Source organism: Neoarius graeffei, chromosome 13 (genome assembly GCF_027579695.1).
Source record: "Neoarius graeffei isolate fNeoGra1 chromosome 13, fNeoGra1.pri, whole genome shotgun sequence".
NCBI lineage: Eukaryota > Metazoa > Chordata > Actinopteri > Siluriformes > Ariidae > Neoarius > Neoarius graeffei.
In genome coordinates, this window is record NC_083581.1 from 42,876,604 (window position 1) to 42,894,385 (window position 17,782).

General features: G+C 41.2%; 1 protein-coding gene across 1 annotated transcript in view; it reads left to right on the top strand.

Moving 5' to 3' along the window:
* Positions 1–17,782, top strand: part of LOC132896734 (collagen alpha-1(XXIV) chain) — a 286,940-nt gene that overhangs the window by 136,153 nt on the left and 133,005 nt on the right. The window contains exons 11-14 of the mRNA XM_060937767.1: positions 367–420; positions 4,032–4,076; positions 12,859–12,912; positions 13,172–13,216. Of these exons, the coding sequence (XP_060793750.1) occupies positions 367–420; positions 4,032–4,076; positions 12,859–12,912; positions 13,172–13,216 (198 nt within the window). The remainder of the gene's footprint in view (positions 1–366; positions 421–4,031; positions 4,077–12,858; positions 12,913–13,171; positions 13,217–17,782) is intronic.

The window sequence follows — 17,782 nt, forward strand, 5'->3', positions numbered from 1 at the left end:
TTGTGTATGATCTACGGTACAAAGTTTTCCCGAATCTGTTTTCTTTTGGGTAACCGTGCAAACAATGGTGTACTGTAAGAAAAAAAAAGGAAATATTTGACTAAACTAAAGAAGGAACACATCCCAGAATCCCTCAGGCAACTCTTTATCATTGACATATTGTGTGTGTCAGCGTGGACCAGGTGTTCTCAGGTCGTGAGCTCATCCTACATGCCAAGAAAAGAAGATTTTAGAATTAATGAGAGATATTTATTAATAACTTATTTTAGTATACTTTTTAATAAGATTTTACGTAGTGCTTCTTTTATATCTTGGCCTTGAGCCAATACTAATGTATTTATTTCCTTGTCTCTTCCTCACATGAAGGGTTTTATCGGACCCCCAGGAACACTAGGAGCACCGGGCATACAGGGAGAAAGAGTAAGTGTCATGAATCATGAAGTGGTCAGAGCAATGTTTTTAAATGATGGGGCAAATTGTTATGCTTATGGGCCAGTGATGATCCATGAGTTTACTGCTGTAAAGGCGATTCTTCAAGAATTGTATAAACTGCGAATGTGCCAATATACGCTCACCAGCCATAACATTAAAATCGCTGACAGGTGAAGTGAATAACATTGATTATCTCATGACAATGGCACTTGTCAAGCGGTGGGATATATTAGGCACCAAGCGAACAGTCGGTTCTTGAAGTTGATGTGTTGGAAGCCGGAAAAATGGGCAAGTGTAAGGATCTGAATGACTTTGATAAGGGCCAAATTGTGATGGCTAGATGACTGGGTCTGAGCATCTCCAAAATGGCACATCTTGTGGGGTGTTCCCGGTATGCAGTGGTTAGTACCAAACAAAAGTGGTCCAAGGAAGGACAACCGGTGAACCAGCGACAGGGTCATGGGTGTCGAAGACTCATTGATTTGCATGGGGCATGAAGGCTAGCCCCTTTGGTCCAATCCCACAGAAGAGCTACTGTAGCACAAACTGCTGAAAAAGTTAATGCTGACACCTTTCTGTTTTAGCCAACATTAACTTTTTCAGCAGTTTCATCTAGCCATCACAGTTTGGCCCTTGTCAAAGTCGCTTTTGCCCATTTTTCCTGCTTCCAACACATCAACTTCAAGAACCGACTGTTCTCTTGGTGCCTAATATATCCCACCCCTTGACAAGTGCCACTGTAATGAGATAACCAATGTTATTCACGTCACGTGTCAGTGATTTTAATGTTATGGCTGATCGGAGGATGCATACCTGCCAACCTGTACGCATCTTGTGTAGCCGCTACGAATTTTACCTCATTGTATGACTGTACGTTTTCACATTAAAAAGTACGCATATCGTCCGAACTCGCATTTCAGTCAAGTTCTCGCTGAAATTGATACCGCTGATCTGTGAGAAAACTCAAAGCCAGAATGGAACGCTTTGCCCAATCCCCCCGCCCCTCTTCCAGAGCGTGTGGCTCTGCCCTCTTCACCCCTCCCCTTCCTCCTCCTTGACTTGAGTGCAGCGGTGCAGCCAGGTGGCTAGAGCGAGTCGGGGATTGAAACGTTGGTTAGAGACGTTGTTTTTATATTTGTAACAGAAACGGTTGTGTTTCACATGTACTCAAGAGCTTCCTAGCCGTTATTTTGTGCATTTACAACACCAACAGTACAGGCTAGTTCTTCATTTAACTTCGAAGCCATCACTCGAGGTTGCATATTCGATGCGGTAACCAACGAAACCTGATTACAATTCCTCTCGCGCTCTCATTGAATCACTATGATAAGTACCACTTTATTGATGTGCTCAACAAAACGTAGCGTGTTGTATATCTTAAGGGCAGTCGGTAACTTCTGTCAGTGGTAGCCTAGAATGTTTGCAGATGATGTGAAGTCGAAAATTGGTCATCCCTCTTATGAAAAAACCTGCGTGGTACTGCAGTATCAAATGCTTTTTTTATACAGTATTACTGCAGTAAATGCAATATTTCGAATGCAAATGCAATAGTTTGCACATGAAAAAGGCATACTACAAAATACTGCAGTGTACTGTATAATGCAATATTTTTACTGTATAATGCAATATACTTCCAACATGTTAAAAAATGCAAAAGTCTAAACCTATTGCATGGGAAATTTGTGCATACCATGTTTTGTGTTGAAAGTGCCTTTTTTACATACTGTATTAATTTAATGTGTTGTCATTTATTCTGAAAGAGTGGCTCTGGTTTAATTTCATTTCATTTGCACATGTATTTAATGTTTGTTGTGCTTTTCAAAACGGAAGGAAGTTCCCAAGAGCCATCAATAACAGTTTCCCAAAGTCTATCAATAGGAATGTTTTACAAAACTGGACTATGTTCCCGGGCGGCACGGTGGTGTAGTGGTTAGCGCTGTCGCCTCACAGCAAGAAGGTCCTGGGTTCGAGCCCCGGGGCCGGCGAGGGCCTTTCTGTGTGGAGTTTGCATGTTCTCCCCGTGTCCGCGTGGGTTTCCTCCGGGTGCTCCGGTTTCCCCCACAGTCCAAAGATATGCAGGTTAGGTTAACTGGTGACTCTAAATTGACCGTAGGTGTGAATGTGAGTGTGAATGGTTGTCTGTGTCTATGTGTCAGCCCTGTGATGACCTGGTGACTTGTCCAGGGTGTACCCTGCCTTTCGCCCATAGTCAGCTGGGATAGGCTCCAGCTTGCCTGCGACCCTGTAGAAGGATAAAGCGGCTAGAGATAATGAGATGAGAGATGAGACTATGTTCCCAAGGTCAATCAATAAAACTGGATTGAAAGTGTGTTTTTGGTCTGCTGGTTGTGGTCTGTGGGGGTGCATGCGTGCCGGGTTGGGGTGAGGTTGATGCGGGGGGTACTCATGAAATTGTAAAATTGTACTCATAAAATTTTTTCAAGGTTGGCAGGTACCGTATGAGGATGTTAGTTGGACTTAGACTCACATTTAGAGTGATCCGCATTAGACGCTTCCAGTTCTATCTGTTTTTTCCCAGTAAAATTTTAAAAAGGCGCAAACATTTCTCAGTTCACTTCAAACCATTTCTTGAGGTTTAACCAACAATGTTAATGTTCAAAAACTTTTGACTTTCTGGATGATAAATGACTTTATACCACAGTGCTGTTTTAATCTGGATTCTGCTTGGTTAGAAGGTGATGATCCATTTTTTAAAATGGATTAGAAATGTGCATAATTATTGATATGGGGGAATTTTTCTGCACAGAGAAAATGCTTTAGTTAGCATTTTATAAGAAGTCTCTCGTGTCAGTGTTTTGTAACAGTCAGAAGGAACGCTGTAATGTAACATTACAGAACAGGACATTTTATTCTTGGCTGTTGCATGAAATAAAATATAGCTGAAATGGATAAAAAGTAGAGTGCATCATTCTTTAATAAATCCTGACCAATGAATGACAGACTAATGAATTTATGAGTTTGTTTTCAGCCCTACATGCCCTGCAGACAAAGTTTTTTTTTTCTTTTTGATTTATTAAGTAATGTGCAGTGAGAAACCAAAGAAACCAAACAGCAAAAATATTTATTACAAAATAAATAATTCAAAGGCAATCTATGTAGTTTTCCAAAAATATTTTTGCCTAGATTTGGTAAAACCCGTCTGGCTGTAGTTAACTTTGATGAAGAAGCTCATTTTATGTTGTGCACTCTTAACATTTCTTAAACTGCCTGTCGCATGCGTTATGATTTTGACTGCTTCACATGATGTTTTTGTTGACTTGCGGTTGCTGTAGCACTTTCAGACATCTCTTTTGAACTTCACCATCGTTTATTGCCTTTGGGAGTTTTTATTGTTTTTCTCAATGTGTCCACATGGTACATGTTTAAAACGGTTCAGTTTTATTGCTAATGTGTAATGTTTCATGATATGCAGGCAACAGGATGCTATATAACACTAAGCTTGAGTGGAGTCATTTCAGAAAACAAAAGTTCAGTCTGATGACGATGTCTGTTAAAAACAGTAAAAAGTTATCAGCTTAACTAAAAGAGATGAATTTTGTTAACTGGACATATTTAGTAATCTTTCACTCTTTTTACAGGGGATGCCAGGAGCTGTGGGAAAGAAGGGACCCAAAGGAAGACGGGTAAATAGTTCTCGCATATTACCTGAGAACATAAATGAAAGTACAACATACATCTTTCATAAATAGTGGTCTATATTAGAGATCACATTTCAAATTCAGTCAAGTTGCAGTGATCTGTGGGAGAGGAAGTGTAAAAGGACAATATATATTTGATAATCAGTGTTGAAAAGAGGTGTGCGATCTGTGAGTGAAGGTTTCTTTTACCGCTAGAGAATAGACAGGACAGTGTAAATGAGTGAAATTACCTATAGACTGGAATTTACTTGCAAAACCACTACACCAACCCCAAGTACATACACTGTAAAAAAAAATTAGTTAAGCCAACTTAAAAATGTAACGCAACCTGCTGCCAAAGGATTTTGAGTAAACTCAACTCCGGGCCAAATAGTTGTGCTGACTTGCTGTTTTAAGTCGACACAGATGAGTATTTTATGTTGACCTTACTTTATTTAGCAAGTTCAGTGCATTCAAATTGTGATGTTGAAATAAATTGAAATAATCATTTCAATTAACTTGGAAAAGCAAGTTGGCACAAAAAACATTAAGTTATCCTAAATTATTCTTTTTTTAAAGATACTTTTTTGGGCTTTTTCCACCTTTATTGCAGTGTAGAGGCAGGAAATGAGCAGGAGAGAGACAGGGAGGGATCGGGAAATGACCTCGGGTCGGAATCAAACCCGGGGTCCTGGATTTATGGTATGGCGCCTTATCCACCTGAGCTACAACACCCCAAATTATCCTTTTAAGTTCACATAGAAGAGTATTTTATGTTGACTTGCCTTGCCTTGCCTTTAGAAGTTCAGTGCATTCAAATTGTTTAGTTGAAATAAATTGAAATAATAATGCCAATTAAATTAGAAGAGGGGCGGCATGGTGGTGTAGTGGTTAGCGCTGTTGCCTCACAGCAAGAAGGTCCGGGTTTGAGCCCCGGGGCTGGCGAGGGCCTTTCTGTGTGGAGTTTGCATGTTCTCCCCCGTGTCCGCGTGGGTTTCCTCCGGGTGCTCCGGTTTCCCCCACAGTCCAAAGACATGCAGGTTAGGTTAACTGGTGACTCTAAATTGACCGTAGGTGTGAATGTGAGTGTGAATGGTTGTCTGTGTCTATGTGTCAGCCCTGTGATGACCTGGCGACTTGTCCAGGGTGTACCCCGCCTTTCGCCCGTAGTCAGCTGGGATAGGCTCCAGCTTGCCTGCGACCCTGTAGAACAGGATAAAGCGGCTAGAGATGATGAGATGAACTTAGAAGAGCAAGTTGGCACATCATGGTTCTAAGTTGAGTTTACTCAAAATCCTTTGGCAGCAGGTTGCGTTACATTTTTAAGTTGGCTTGACTATTTTTTTTTACAATGATTTAGTGTGCATTAAATTTTTTAGTTAACACAAACCTCTCAACACTTAAGTTCTACTTCACTTTGCCTATTATTACACAAACAGAAACAAATACCGACATACAAGGAGGGAATTCCCTGGCCTCTATTGAGGAAAGCTTAGTCTGTACTCCTATACAGCATCTCGTGTCAGTTTCCACGGACTTCTCACTCCACCCGACCGTTGAAACTTTCGAACTTGTGAAGTGCGCATGCGCAGTGGCATCGGTTAAGGGGCGTCAATCAGCACTTGAATATATAAGTTCACTTAACCTAATTTTCCAATTCCTATGAACTTGTGGCGAAGGAAAGACGTCTCAACTATTTTTTTTTAGTTGAACAATTAGAAGGGAAATTTGTTCATTCAACTTAGAATCCTTTTTTCACTCAACAATTTTGCAAGTTACATTTTTTACAGTGTAGAATAAGGACTAGAATTATATAAGAATTGGAGGACTGTGGTACTGGTTTGCTATACAGATAGAATAAGGTTCCCTATTACATTCATCAGTAAAATTGGGGGAAATGTGAGGAAAAATGAAGATTACACAACCACAAAACTGACTAAAAGGAGGTTTTTACAATGTAATGTTATCTGTATGATTAAGAACAGAAGAACACTGAGGAAGGGAAAAGTATAATAATTACTATTGAAGCCAAATAAAACTGTGATCATTCAATAATTTTCAAATTGGAAAATGTTTTCCTGACACATATGAATTTAACAGGACAAAACCAATAATCATCACCAATATTGCAGACGAGGGTCTGAGAACCAGCGGACAACATAAAACAAAAGTGATCCAAACACAAGCAAGAGTCAAAAAAACAGCACAAATGAATAAACAGGAAATGAAGGCTCACATTTAAAGTTACAAAAATGATAAGACTTCGCAACTGTAACATAAATAGACAAACTAATGATGGGCTGAATGCTGAAAACTGATCACAGTGAAACAACAAACTGAAACACACCAATGATACGTCAGGTGGCAGAGTCCAGACTAGAATCAAAATAAAACCACATGACATCAAACTAAATATGAAAGCAGTGCTCACTGTACTGTGGAAAGAAATTGCCAACCTTCTAATTCTTTGTAGTTTGTTAAAATTAAATGTTAGTAATTTTCCACTTAGTAGTATTTTTGGGCAGCACGGTGGTGTAGTGGTCAGCACTGTCGCCTCATAGCAAGAAGGTTCTGGGTTTGAGCCCAGCGAATGGTCTGAAGGTTGGGATGAAGTGCCCTTGAGTAAGGCATGTAACCCCCAACTGCTCCCTGGGTGCTGTTGAGTAGCTGCCCACTGCTCTGGGTATGTGTTTGTGCTCATTGCTCACTTGTGTGTGTTCACTGCTTCAGATGGGTTAACAAAAAGAAGAACTTGATTCATCACTCGTACACTTGTGAAATTCCTCTCTGCATTTAACCCATCTGAAGCAGTAAACACACATGAGCAATGAGCATGGACACACAAACCCAGAGCAGTGGGCAGCTACAGTGGTGCTTGAAAGTTTGTGAACCCTTTAGAATTTTCTATATTTCTGCATAAATATGACCTAAAACATCATCAGATTTTCACACAAGTCCTAAAAGTAGATAAAGAGAACCCAGTTAAACAAATGAGACAAAAATATTATACTTGGTCATTTATTTATTGAGGAAAATGATCCAATATTACATAATCTGTGAGTGGCAAAAGTATGTGAACCTTTGCTTTCAGTATCTGGTGTGACCCCCTTGTGCAGCAATAACTGCAACTAAACGTTTCCGGTAACTGTTGATCAGTCCTGCACACCGGCTTGGAGGAATTTTAGCCCATTCCTCCGTACAGAACAGCTTCAACTCTGGGATGTTGGTGGGTTTCCTCACATGAACTGCTCGCTTCAGGTCCTTCCACAACATTTCAGTTGGATTAAGGGCAGGACTTTGACTTGGCCATTCCAAAACATTCACTTTATTCTTCTTTAACCATTCTTTGGTAGAACGACTTGTGTGCTTAGGGTCGTTGTCTTGCTGCATGACCCACCTTCTCTTGAGATTCAGGCCCTGTCCACACGGCAACGGATTCAGGTGACTCCGATACAATTGCTTATCGTTTAGGCCTGGCGTCCACACGGCACCGGCGTTTTGGGTGCCCAAAACGCAATCTTTTTGAGAACAGGTTCCAGAGTGGAAAGATCTGGCAACGTTGCTGTTGTGAAGTCGTCTGGATGAGTAGAACGGATTTGTTTACGATGACGTCACAACCACATGACTGTGAGTGCTTCACGCCGGGTAGAAGTGTAACGAATATCACCAGGAAAAAGCCTTACAGATCACTAGTGAGAGTGAAACACGAGCTTGGATATTATTATTATTATGTTCAGTGTTAGTTCACAGTAGTAATGCAAGAAGCAGAATAGTGACAGTAATAATGAAGCAAAAACATGCAATTGTACAAACACTGCAGCTCTACAGCAAAATATTCATTTATGAAACGGTCTGATTCTTAACACCAGTAGTGCCAATGATCTTCTCATTGCGATGCGAGTTGTCAACAAATCCTATAACTTGGTTCATGAAACGCGCTTACAAAATATTTTCACTGTGAATATTTATTGTGTAATGGTGCAATCCCGCCAGCAAAAATAGGGGAAAAAAGGAGCGATCTCACCTCTTCAGATGTTGATTTAAGTCCGACAATACATTTCTCAAAAAGGGCGTAGAGGAGCAAATTAATCCAATTTATTCCGGACCATTAAAGACGCCGCCTTCCGCGTACGTCATCCTCACCGCCATATTGGAGAGGTCAAAGCGGAGAATAAAGATTAGCTGCGTTTAACTGTACCAACAGGTTTACCGTCCAAACGAGATCATATGGGATTACCTTTCACAGGTGAGAAACAGCAAATTAATCCATCAACATGTATCATTCAATTTATTCCGGACCATTAAAGACGCCGCCTTCCGCGTAGAATCATGTGTCATCCTCGCTGCCATTTTGGAAAGGTCAAAGCGGAGAATAAAGATTAGCTGCGTTTAACTGTACCAACAGGTTTACCGTCCAAACGGGATCATATGGGATTACCTTTCACAGGTGAGAAACAACAAATTAATTCCATCAACGTGTATCATTCACTTTATTCCGGACCATTGAAGACGCCGCCTTCCGCGTAGAATCATACGTCATCCTCGCCGCCATTTTGGAAAGGTCAAAGCGGAGAATAAAGATTAGCTGCGTTTAACTGTACCAACAGGTTTTCTGTCCAAACGAGATCACATGAGATTACCTTTCACAGGTGAGACTGGAAAAATACTTTTCATTGTATTTGGTCATTATAATGTAATTTTACAAACAGATTTTCCTGACTTTGTGGCTAATATGAAGTCTTGCGCATAATAGTTTATGCGCATGCGTCGTTACTTCTTCTATTGTTCTGGTGTCTCCGAAGGGACCATCTTACAGCGCCCCTAGAGGTGTGACATGTGTATTGCATCGTTTTTGGCAAGCGTTGCGTTGCCATATGGACCTGATATTTTACTGATTGTTGCCCATTTGGACGCGATATATTTTTAAATAACATCTCGTTGCCGTTGTCGTGTGGATGTAGCCTCAGTTCATGGACAGATGGCCTGACATTTTCCTTTATAATTCGTTGGTATAATTCAGAATTCATTGTTCCATTAATGATGGCAAGCCATCCTGGCCCAGATGCAGCAAAACAGGCCCAAACCATGATACTACCAACACCATGTTTCACAGATGGGATAAGGGTCTTATGCTGGAATGCAGTGTTTTCCTTTCTCCAAACATAACACTTCTCATTTAAACCAAAAAGTTGCATTTTGGTCTTCTCCGTCCACAAAACATTTTTCCAATAGCCTTCTGGCTTGTCCATGTGATCATCTGCAAACTGCAGATGAGCAGCAATGTTCTTTTTGGAGAGCAGTGGCTTTCTCCTTGCAACCCTGCCATGCACACCATTGTTGTTCAGTGTTCTCCTGATGGTGGACTCATGAACATTAACATTAGCCAATGTGAGAGAGGCCTTCAGTTGCTTAGAAGTTACCCTGGGGTCCTTTGTGACTTCGCCGACTATTACACGCCTTACTCTTGGAGTGATCTTTGTTGGTCGACCACTCCTGGGGAGGGTAACAATGGTCTTGAATTTCCTCCATTTGTACACAATCTGTCTGACTGTGGATTGGTGGAGTCCAAACTCTTTAGAGATGGTTTTGTAACCTTTTCCAGTCTGATGAGCATCAGTAACGCTTTTTCTGAGGTCCTCAGAAATCTCCTTTGTTCGTGCCCTGATACACTTCCACAAACATGTGTTGTGAAGATCAGACTTTGATAGATCCCTGTTCTTTAAATAAAACAGGGTGCCCACTCACACCTGATTGTCATCCCACTGACTGCAAACACCTGACTCTAATTTCACCTTCAAATTAACTGTTAATCCTAGAGGTTCACATACTTTCGCCACTCACAGACATGTGATACTGGATCATTTTCCTCAATAAATAAATGACCAAGTATAATATTTTTGTCTAATTTGTTTAACTGGGTTCTCTTTATCTACTTTTAGGACTTGTGAGAAAATCTGATGATGATTTAGGTCATATTAATGCAGAAATATAGAAAATTCTAAAGGGTTCACAAACTTTCAAGCACCACAGTATGTTACAGCACCTGGGAAGTAGGTGCCTTGCTCAGGGGCACTTAAGCCCAAGGTTGCCCCATGTTAACCAAACCACATGTATTTGGACTGTGGGGGAAACCGGAGCACCCAGAGGAAACCCATGCAGACACGGGGAGAACATGCAAACTCCACACAGAAAGGCCCCCGTTGGCCACTGGGCTCGAACCCAGGACCTTCTTGCTGTGAGGCGACAGTGCTAACCACTACACCACCGTGCTGCCCAGGAAGTTTGGCATTTGTTCATTAATCAAAGTTCCATAATCAATTTTATACAAAAAGCTAAATCTGCCACATTTCTCTGCATTGTATATCCACTTTCTTTCCAAACTGCGACAAGCACCACTACTGATTTTCAGCAGAACCCGGTGTTTCCACTCGACCAATCACAGCACACCATTCAAATATATAAACAGTAATGACAATGATGAAGAATAATTGTTTGCCTTTTCAGATCACCCTGAGAATGACCTTCACTTCATGGCTCTAGTGAATAACAACTCATCCAGTGTTTTTTGCACAAGAATGCAGTGTGTGTGTGTTGTGTGTGGAGGGACTCTTTCTTATCTTAATATTTTTTTGATATTATTATTCCAGTAGAGAATGTGGATCGAGATATGTCACTTATGAATTTAACTGTACAAGGTGTCCAAACTTCTAAATTTATTGTTTAGAGGGAAAAAGCTTTTTATTTATTTATTTATTTTTTTTTTTTTTTAAGGTTCCCATGTAAACATCTGACTGGGCCTATTAACATTCCTCAGAGCTTTGTGTGTAAAATAGATTGTTGCTTGTAGACGACAAGATGAATGTAATTTGGGAAAATCTGTGGTCCAATATCATAGATGGTCCAAGTTCAGAGGCTGTTATATGTGTAGATCAACTTTGCTCCTTGTTTCTAGTTATATTTCTCACACACACACAAAACCCAAAAACCAAAACGCTTTTGTTGATGTAATGGATGATGGGTTTATTACAATTTGAGAAAAAAAATCAGTTCTTTAAATAAAATTTAAAAAATCTGGATTTGGGGCGGCACGGTGGTGTAGTGGTTAGCGCTGTCGCCTCACAGCAAGAAGGTCCTGGGTTCGAGCCCCGGGGCCGGCGAGGGCCTTTCTGTGCGGAGTTTGCATGTTCTCCCCGTGTCCGCGTGGGTTTCCTCCGGGTGCTCCGGTTTCCCCCACAGTCCAAAGACATGCAGGTTAGGTTAACTGGTGACTCTAAATTGACCGTAGGTGTGAATGTGAGTGTGAATGGTTGTCTGTGTCTATGTGTCAGCCCTGTGATGACCTGGCGACTTGTCCAGGGTGTACCCCGCCTCTCGCCCGTAGTCAGCTGGGATAGGCTCCAGCTTGCCTGCGACCCTGTAGAAGGATAAAGCGGCTAGAGATAATGAGATGAGATGAGATGAAATCTGGATTTGCATTTTTAATGTTATTACAACTTCATAGTGTTATGTTAAAGTTTTAAACAGAAAATAGTGATTTTCACTTTTTTGGTAAAGAAAATACTTCTTTTTTTCTTCTCAAGTTTCCCACAGTGAATTTATCGTGTCTTGGAACCAAAGTCTTCATATCTAGTGTGCCAATTAAATCCCATAATGCAATGGAAAACATAAACAGTGTACTCTATTGGGAGCAGAATACATGGAATGAGATGAATTGTGGATTTGGGATACTACATCTTTAGCGTTCTGCCTGATGGCTCTGATGTCCATCAGAGCTTCTCGGGAACATTACAGTATTGGTTTCCCATTGACTTCTACTGGATTATTATATAGAGGGTTTCTCCTCTCAACCATTCACACACACACACACACACACACACACACGTGTACACCTATGGACAATTTAGAGTAGCCAGTTCACCTAACCACATGTCTTTGGGGTAAACCAGAGCACCCAGAGGAAACCCACGCAGACATGGGGAGAACATGCAAACTCCACACAGAAAGGCCCCCGTCAGCCACTGGGCTCGAACTCAGAACCTTCTCGCTGTGAGGCGACAGTGCTAACCACTACACCACCGTGCTGCCCCGGGATCCATCTAGAGTAGATTCGTACTAGTTGTGAAGATGCTAAAGTAACTGTACTATTAGATGATAATTTTAAACAATGATGTAAGGAAATGAAAGTGTTTACGCGATTCAGAACTCGAATTCCTTCAGCTAGCGATGAACAGCACTTCATCCACTACAGTCAACACGATATTATGCTTATTATAAGTGTATAAATTTAAAGCATGTTCACATTAGCTACAAGCAGCGAGAAAATATTTCTGCTTTGTAAAAACATAATACATGTACAAAGTGGCACTATGTTGCCAAGTGGGCATGACTCCCAGCGTCTGTGGGTAAATCCATCTAATCACAGCCTCCCCTGACTGGATGAAAGCAGGGTGGAAGATGTCCAAAGGATCGCTCAGATCTGAGAAACACACTTTCACCCTTGATCTGTGTGTGAGCGCATTTTTCTGCACAAAAAATGTGATTTCTTATCTCGAGTGGGGTTTTTTTCTGCTGCTGCTGCTTCTGAAGCACATTCAAATTGTTATATAGCAAGTAATGCAACATATAAACCACAGCGATTTTAAATTCTGGATTCTGAGTGATTGTTTCCATGGTAACAGCTCATTCACAGGCACTTGTATGGTGCTGGACATAATCATAATTTGATATAGTGAAGTTTTCCACAAAGAGACTGTTAGTTTGTTCAAGTCTGTTGTGTGTGTTTTCTCAGGGTGTGATTGGAGCCGTCGGGGAAAGGGGTCGTCCTGGGCCTGACGGGAATCAGGTACGATTTTTATGTTCCGTAATACTAGTGTTATGGATATGATATAGCTCTACACACTTATTAGAGTTTACCTGAGCAAGATAGAGTTTTACCAAAATGCTTTGGTAGTTTGAGTTCGTCAATGAAAAAATGTCCTGTGAAATAGACCAGTAGCCGCAAATTTGAACCCAAAAGGTCATCTCTACTGTCTCTCTCTTTCTTCAGTGTGGTTCATATTATGGTGCATACACAATTTCATAAATGTCTGTACTTTTCACAGGGACCTGTTGGAGCAACTGGCACTGGTGGCTTCCCAGGCCTCAGAGTGAGTGTCATCTGCATACACGTGTCTCGGCGAAGCGTCTGTCATGATGTAATCCTTATGCATAAGATATAATTTATAGTGCAATTACGGGAAAGCTGAGACTAGCAAACATTTAACATCATTGCTTCTGATAAGATGCCAACTTGGTTCTTTGTATATCACAGAAGAAAACTGTAGCAGTTCGGATGGGTGGGTGGAGCACAGAAGGATGGCAGGCCAGAACTGAGTTCACAAAACCCGTTTATTTTAGCTTTTCAGCCTTAACTATACACATACACACACTCCAGTCGTCTGGTTGGGGAGAGAGCCCTCTCTGCTTTCGCTCTCTTCCTTAAATAGGGCACGGTCACTGGGGAAGACACACAAACACGTTAATCAACCTCAGGTGCAGTGATTCTGCCACTTACCTTCCCCGACTCTGCCCTCCGGTTACAGACCGACGCTTGGCCACGCCCCCGCTGCCACAAAAACCTTTTCCTATGATATTTCAGTAATGCTGGCTTTCATTCAGCACTTCAGAAGCTTTCATCACCTTTGCCTGAACATCTGTCTTCCATGAGACTTCCACGTGGCTTTGCATTTTTCTTCCTTATCACCGTTTTGGCATCTCAAGCTGGGAGAGAGGTCTGAATTAGGGCCTATGGTTATTTGTTCTCAGTGTGAAGAACGCTGTTCTTCCATCGCTTGCCAAGAATGGATTAGCAGTATTTTATCGGCTTGGGCAAAAGTCAGTGTTTAAACATTTGTTTGGCTGGTCCATGATGTGGTGAGAGATGGCAGAGAGATATGATAGCGAATATTTGTTATGTGTCATATTTGAATTCTACATTTTGAATATTTCTAGAATATTCTATATTTCTAAAACAGCAGCTCTGACAGTAGTGCAGCTGCAAATCACAGGTTTACTGTATATTAAAGCTAGACTGCCTTTCAGATTTTTCAGGTGTAGGTCAAAAAAGAATTTTCCCTGGCACTCAATTATTTTTGTTAAGTGGACCAAAAGCTACTGAATTTGAATCACAGACTTCCAATTTTATTAGTTTCTTTTTTTTTTTAAATAGAACAATTAATGAATTTTGGGCCACATGGCCCTAAATTCTCTGCTATTTTTTCCTGCTTCACCGTGACACAATCCAAGATACTATGTCATGCATCACATGGTGGGCTTTCCCTGTTCACGCAAGGCATTGTGGGACACAAATTTGAAACAGGAGAGAAAAATGGAGGACGTGAGTGTGCGAGTGAAACGTGAAAGACCGACTACAGTAACGGAAAGCGAGAAGAAAAGACGTGATGTTGCGAAGGAAAGGAAACGCAGGACCAAACTAATAAATAAAAGGTCAGTGAGCACCACGGTGTGATCAGCTGTTTGTTTAGCGACAGAATGATGTAACTGTCAGTGCACAGTCACGGACTTCCTCTGTCTGCTTGACTGCACGAAGCGAGCAATTTCATGCACATTATTTGCTACGGAATCCTCTCAAATTAAATAACTTCCCAGCCACAGAATGGCCTGATATTTTGTGAGATATTACAGAAATAAACATATATCACAATGACCAAATTTCAAAGGGAACTAAATTTCACCGATTTTATGAACTCAAAAGGCCGTCTCTCTTTAATGTTCTCATTCTAATACGTTATCGTTTCTATAGTAACAGCTCACCCACAGAGATTAGTCCAAAGATGGGACGCTCCGTATAAAAAGATTTGAAAATGTATGATGAACGATATGGTGATATGAATGATATGGTGACATGATATACATTGGTATGGTGAAGTTTGCTGTAAGAAGATATTTATTTAACACCTTATGGACGTCTCGACCGTCAGCACTTGCAGTTGTTGTTGATTATTTTTCTATCACACCACTGGACAGAGTGTGACAGTACCGTTCAAAAGTTTGGGGTCACCCAGACAATTTTGTGTTTTCCGTGAAAAGTCACACTTTTATTTACCACCATAAGTTGTAAAATGAATAGAAAATATAGTCAATACATTTTTCTGGCCATTTTGAGCATTTAATCGACCCCACAAATGTGATGCTCCAGAAACTCAATCTGCTCAAAGGAAGGTCAGTTTTATAGCTTCTCTAAAGAGCTCAACTGTTTTCAGCTGTGCTAACATGATTGTACAAGGGTTTTCTAATCATCCATTAGCCTTCTGAGGCAATGAGCAAACACATTGTACCATTAGAACACTGGAGTGAGAGTTGCTGGAAATGGGCCTCTATACACCTATGGAGATATTGCACCAAAAACCACACATTTGCAGCTAGAATAGTCATTTACCACATTAGCAATGTATAGAGTGGATTTCTGATTAGTTTAAAGTGATCTTCATTGAAAAGAACAGTGCTTTTCTTTCAAAAATAAGGACATTTCAAAGTGACCCCAAACTTTTGAACGGTAGTGTATCATCAGACTTATAAGAATGAAGCTGCATTCTGTGGAAAAGGTCCTGAGGATATTCACCCGAGCCAGGTAGAGAATCCCTCTTCTCAGCTGTAGAGGGCCTGGAATACTTTGCAGGTGATCTTTTCTATCAGGTTAATCTCCACAACCATAACACTGAAGCCATATGTGTGGCTGCCCTTACAAACTGGATTTCTCTGGCATTTCCTAGTCTGGCTAACGCGACTGCAAAGCTCTACGAGCTATTGGTCTGGCCAAGATATTAAGCCCAACCGTTTCCCAAAGTGCGTGGTTGACCCGCCTCCCTGAAATGTCTCAGTTTGCTACTGGTCGAAGCCAGAAAAGGCTGTGACGAAGCTTAAACCAATCACATCACTCTTTCCTCTGACGTATGTGACGCGACGGGGCTAACTGGTAGATTAAACTCTTACCGAAGCCGGTCGGGAGCAAGGCGAAAGCGTCCTTCCTTTCAATAAATACCTCCAGGGCTGCTCTTTGCTCCGTTTTCAATGAGAACTTCCCGTTGAATGCTTTCAATACAGCATCTACCGCTGTGTTAAAGGCTTGCCGCTGCTCCATGTTCGTGATGTGAACGAAGCGCTTCTGGCATAGATTCTGTAAACAATCTATGGCTTCCGGTCGCAGTTCTACTACGTCAGTGCCTTGAACACGCCTCTACCCAGGGCCGTTGGAGATGCTCAAAGTTGATTGGTTCCCGGTTTTTCGGGAGCTTGGAAGAGCTGTAGATAGCTTGCCTGGCCAGACTAAGCTCGCAACAGGCCCTCGTGTTGCGTCACGCTTAGGATGGGCAGGCCCAGGCTAGGCATTTCCATCTCTACAGGTGTTTTATTTTCACTCTGAACACTGCAGAATTCCATTGGACTATTTTCTTTAACCTCAGCTGTACTATATGTTAATCCTGTGCAGCTGCACAAATCCATGGATAGAAAACTTACAGGATTCCATGGATTCCTATCGTCCTAATCCTATGTCAGTAATCCTAGCTGCTTACTTACAGTATACAGTCAACACATACAGAACATACAGTACCAGTCAAAAGTTTGGACACACCTTCTAATTCAATGGTTTTTCTTTAGTTTTATTAAATAAGTCACTTCATATCTTAAAGTAATGATGGATGTCATTTCTCTTTACTTAGTTGAGCGGTTCTTGACATAATATATATCACTACAGTTGTGGAATAGAGCTATTTACTGTATTTTTATTATTTACTATTTACTGTTTGATCTCAAACGCATTAAGAAGGCAAGAAATTGCACTAATTAACTTTTGACGAGGCACACACGTTAATGGAAAAGCATTCCAGGTGACGACCTCATGAAGCTGGTTAAGATAATGATAACAGTGTGCAAAGCGTCATCAAGGTAAACGCTGGCTACTTTGAAGAATCTGAAATATGAAACATATTTTGTTTTGTTTTTTAAACACTTTTTTTGTTTACCACATAATTCCATCACAGGTGGCTTCTCCAGTGAGGAGAGGGAGGAAGATCCTCCTTAAAAATTCTAAGAATAAAAAGTTGAAATTGTCTTGACCAATTTAATGAATTGCTGTCCTTGAATATTACTATTTTACTGCCAAATACGACATGTACATTATATTCGTTTCTCTGGGTGAAATTACATTAGCACCCCCTATCGCTCGCTATTAGAAATTACTGCACGGAGGATCTTCCTCCCTTCGGCTCCCATTCACTCCGATTCAAACAGTCTCCGGCACTGGCGGCTCGTGGTTAACATAGACTTCAATGAGAGAGAGGAGGAAAATCCTCCTCTAAGAGGGTGGGACTAGCTAAGAGATCTGACAAGTGCTACAAAATATCAACCAATAGGCTGCAGCCCTAGTTGCGCAATGAACCAATAAGTAGAGGCCTTAGGCAGCTGGGCCATAGAAGGTTCACGCTGCACGCTACACGTTCACGTGAAGAACCGGACCCTGGGCCATTAAACTTCATGCTTGGATGTTCACGTGTTGCGTCTGTTCTACTTTGACCGAGTAACCAACAATATGGACTCTTCGGATGACGACGATTGCCTCATTCTGCTTTTACTGAGACAGAGGAAGAGAAAAAGGAACAGAATTTGGAGCCGAGAACACTTCCTTCTGAGAGAAACCCGTGGTGAATTTCACC